General features: G+C 56.2%; 2 protein-coding genes across 2 annotated transcripts; both read left to right on the top strand.

Moving 5' to 3' along the window:
• Positions 1-224: 224 nt before the first annotated feature.
• N7446_011791 (uncharacterized protein) lies at positions 225-680 on the top strand (the record flags this gene model as incomplete). The annotated part of the gene is made up of 1 exon (XM_058520533.1): positions 225-680. One exon carries the CDS (start codon positions 225-227, stop codon positions 678-680), a length of 456 nt encoding a protein of 151 aa, XP_058368057.1.
• Positions 681-688: 8 nt separating this feature from the next.
• N7446_011790 (uncharacterized protein) lies at positions 689-958 on the top strand (the record flags this gene model as incomplete). Its single annotated transcript, XM_058520532.1, has 1 exon — positions 689-958. The coding sequence occupies one exon, from the start codon at positions 689-691 to the stop codon at positions 956-958; it is 270 nt and encodes an 89-aa protein (XP_058368056.1).
• Positions 959-3,514: the final 2,556 nt, after the last annotated feature.

The raw sequence follows: 3,514 nt of genomic DNA, 5'->3' as shown, positions 1-3,514 counted from the left end.
CTAATATCGATAACCCTAACCACGATATGTAAATTCTATCTCTTTGGTCTCCTCGGGAAATCTCGTACTGAAATATACATCTCCAATCCTAACCGATCTACCTATATATATACCTGCCATATCTTTGCAATCTCACGAAAACCCATACTCTTGATACATCCGACGCAACCAAACATACTCATGCGCTAACCGGGAATGCCTGGTGTCCACGGACTGCGCTAAATATGCTCGTACGGCGTCTAAATCCGTCACGCGGATATTGGCACTCTTCATCCGCTGGCGCCACCATTCGTACCCTCCCTGTCGCCCATCGGCCCATTGCCAATGGATTAACATCGCCATCATCGGATACAAAAACTGCCGGTATTCACATTGCTGCCCGGCCTCCCAACCGGGACAAATCGACTGCGGCATACCACACGAATAACAACAATAAAATCCTCCTGCTATATACTGTATCGAATCCCGAATCGCCCGCACCCATCGTCGACACTCTGCACTCGCCCGCGGGGCAACTCCACAAATCATGCTGGACATCATCCCGCTGCGCCTGCACGCATAACCAACATCGGTGGTTCCACTGCCGTGCCTCCTGCGCTAAAAACTCCTCGTCCGATAACTGCTGCGCTTGCAACGTCCGCACTCGCTCCGAAATCGCCGTCTGCACCATCTCCTGCTGATGGTACCGATGCTGCGCCTCAATGGGGACCCCGGCGTCCGACGCGCTGCTCGGGATGCTCGTATGGGGATCATCCATCTCGGTATCACTGTCCCTATCATCGGTCTCGGCCGCCTCCCAATCGGGGTCACATTGATCACACCGTTGCTCGACGAACCCGAACTGCCGGTCGTGGTCGCCGCACTGCTCGCGGGTATCTCCATCGATCTCCCCATCCAAATAACCATCCAACACCGCTCGACGACACTGATGATCACTGGCCATGTACTGCCGGACTAACTCGAACCCGCTTTGCTCGCGGGGCGTGTTCTGGTCAAACCATGCCGGGACCTCGTCAAACCCTTCCGGCTGGATGATAATGGCTTCACTGGGGAATTGATCCCGTCCGGCACGGCCACTTTCTTGTGCGTAATCCAACAACGACCGGGGAAACCCGATGTGAATGATGCATCGAATATCGGGAATATCCACGCCCATCCCTAATGCACTCGTGGCTGCAATCACCCCATTCGCCGTACGTCGGAACTGTTCCAATATCCCTAACTTACTGTCCTGGTCGCTGTAATATGCGGCACATCCTAATATCTGGGCCGCCTGCGTCACAATATTCCGGGTGCTGCCGTACACAATCACTCGTCCGGGCCGCGCGCGCCGTACGCGGTCACGAATGAACTGTTGGATACTGGGCTGCTCGATCCATTGCGTCTGGGATCGAAATGCCGATGCAATCACGGGCCGGTACACCCGGTATGCCACATGGTGACGGCTGGTTCGCTCGCGGTGGATACTGATGTCCTCCCGCTCCACTTGCATTCGCTTGAACAACCGGGTCTCCTCGCATGGGGGCAATGTCGCGGTCAAAAACACCATCTGCACGCCACACTGATGCAATCGACCTAATTGCTGTAACCGTGGGCGAAACGTCGTGGACTCGCTCAACATCATATGGCATTCATCGATAACAATCCGGTCCAACCGCATCAACTCGCGCTGGCGGTTCAAAAACGACTGGAACCCGTCCGTGAACACGGACTCGGGCGTGACGAACACAATGGCCGCATGATCGGGATGTCGATGGCTGGCCCACTCGACACATGGAATGCCGGCGGCCTGGCATCGCTGTTGCAAATCCGCCCGTAATGCCGTCAATGGCACTACTACAACGGTCAATCCGCCGCGCTGGGCCACCCACGCGGGCAACATAAACAACATACTTTTCCCACCGCCCGTGGGCATTACCACGACCACCCGGGAATGGCCCGCTTGAATCGACCGGATGGCGGCCCCCTGCACCCCGCGGAACTGTATCGTGGGCTGTCCGGTCATCCGCTGCAACGCCTCGGTCATATTGGTCTGCTCCACCAAATGCTGACGCTCGTCCCGCATTATAACCCCCTCGTCCTTCCACCGGGGCTGTGGCCGCTTACCCAATACGTGGCTCGGGATATCCTTGATGTTAAACCCTAAAAAATCATGCCAATGCACGCTGCTCGTCCGAAACCCGGCCTGCCGACCCGCTGTGGTCCCCTGCTGCTGGCTCATCATGCGTCCATACACCATCTCCGCTACGTGGGTCGTGTGCGCGGCTTGTAAATCGGCAATATGTCGGATCCATTGCTCGTCGTCCATGGCATCCTCGTTCTCCTCGTCGTCGGCTATAACCTCGGTTCCATCCTCGCGGACGTTGTGTGGGAACGGTTTGGCATTGCTGAAATACCGCCGGCTAATGGCAATGGCAATGTCCCGGTATGCGGCCAACGTCAATCCATGGTGTAACCGTATCTTACTTTCCCGGACCATCACATCCGTTACCCGCGCCGGCGTCCACTCCCGTCCACTACCGGCATCCACCCCCCACATCTTGGTGGCATGCGTGTCGGGAACGGCGTCTAAATGGCATGCCTCTTCATGGTATGCCTGCAACATCTCGACAAATGGCAACACTAACCATAAATACCACACCACCAACTCGCCCACTTCGCGGGGCACGTACCGATGAATCACCTTGGCATCCCCGCTGGCGTAAAACCCCTTGTGGTACCGGGTGATAAATGCCACCAATCCATCTTCAATAAACACATTGCGGTGTCCACCGGCGGCACTGTTGCGGTGACGGATACTCAATAACTCGGGGCCACGCGGGGGCTGCCCACTGGTGATATGCGAAACAATGGCTAACTTCTCCTTGAACTCATTGACGAACCCGAAAAACCGTTGAATCGCATCAATACTGAACCGATTGGTCCTGGCTTCCATAAACCACTGCTGCAATGGATGCTCCTCCCGTACCCGGTCCACCATCCACCGGGATCCATCGACGGGCCACGGCGTACGCTCGTCCTGCAAAAAACTCCACCCGGCCTTGGGTTGGTTGAAATCGTCGGCTATACGATCCCATGGGATGACGGGAATCTGGTCGGGTGGGCACCGCAAAATCTGGTTGACCATCAATTGTCGTGCGCTGGCCGTCAACCCATGAATGAACCCGCGGAATGCCCCCATGGTGAACCGCATCGTTTTGTACGACAATTCGTCCCCGTTGCCCCAACCGATATGCCCGACGGACGGGGTATTGTAATGGACCTTTAACCCATATCGGCGTAAATCCATCATCCATTCCATCGGACCGGCGGTACCGTGCACCATAAACCCGGTGACCATGATACGAATCCATTCGCGCCATGTCTTGGTGCCTTCTCGTGCCTGCTGGGTGAATGCAACGGGTGGTGGGGAACTGTTGGGCAAACTACCAAATGCGGGCGAACTGGATACTTCGGGCGTTGTGGCTCGGGTCTGGGGCGGACTGCGGCTATCCCGTTGATGTGAAAATATATA

This window comes from Penicillium canescens (assembly GCF_028828765.1).
Source record: "Penicillium canescens strain IBT 15451 chromosome Unknown utg000008l_segment0_segment0, whole genome shotgun sequence".
Taxonomy (NCBI): Eukaryota; Fungi; Ascomycota; class Eurotiomycetes; order Eurotiales; family Aspergillaceae; genus Penicillium; species Penicillium canescens.
Note: the sequence above shows the minus strand (reverse complement) of the source record. Positions and strands in the feature narration are given on the sequence as shown.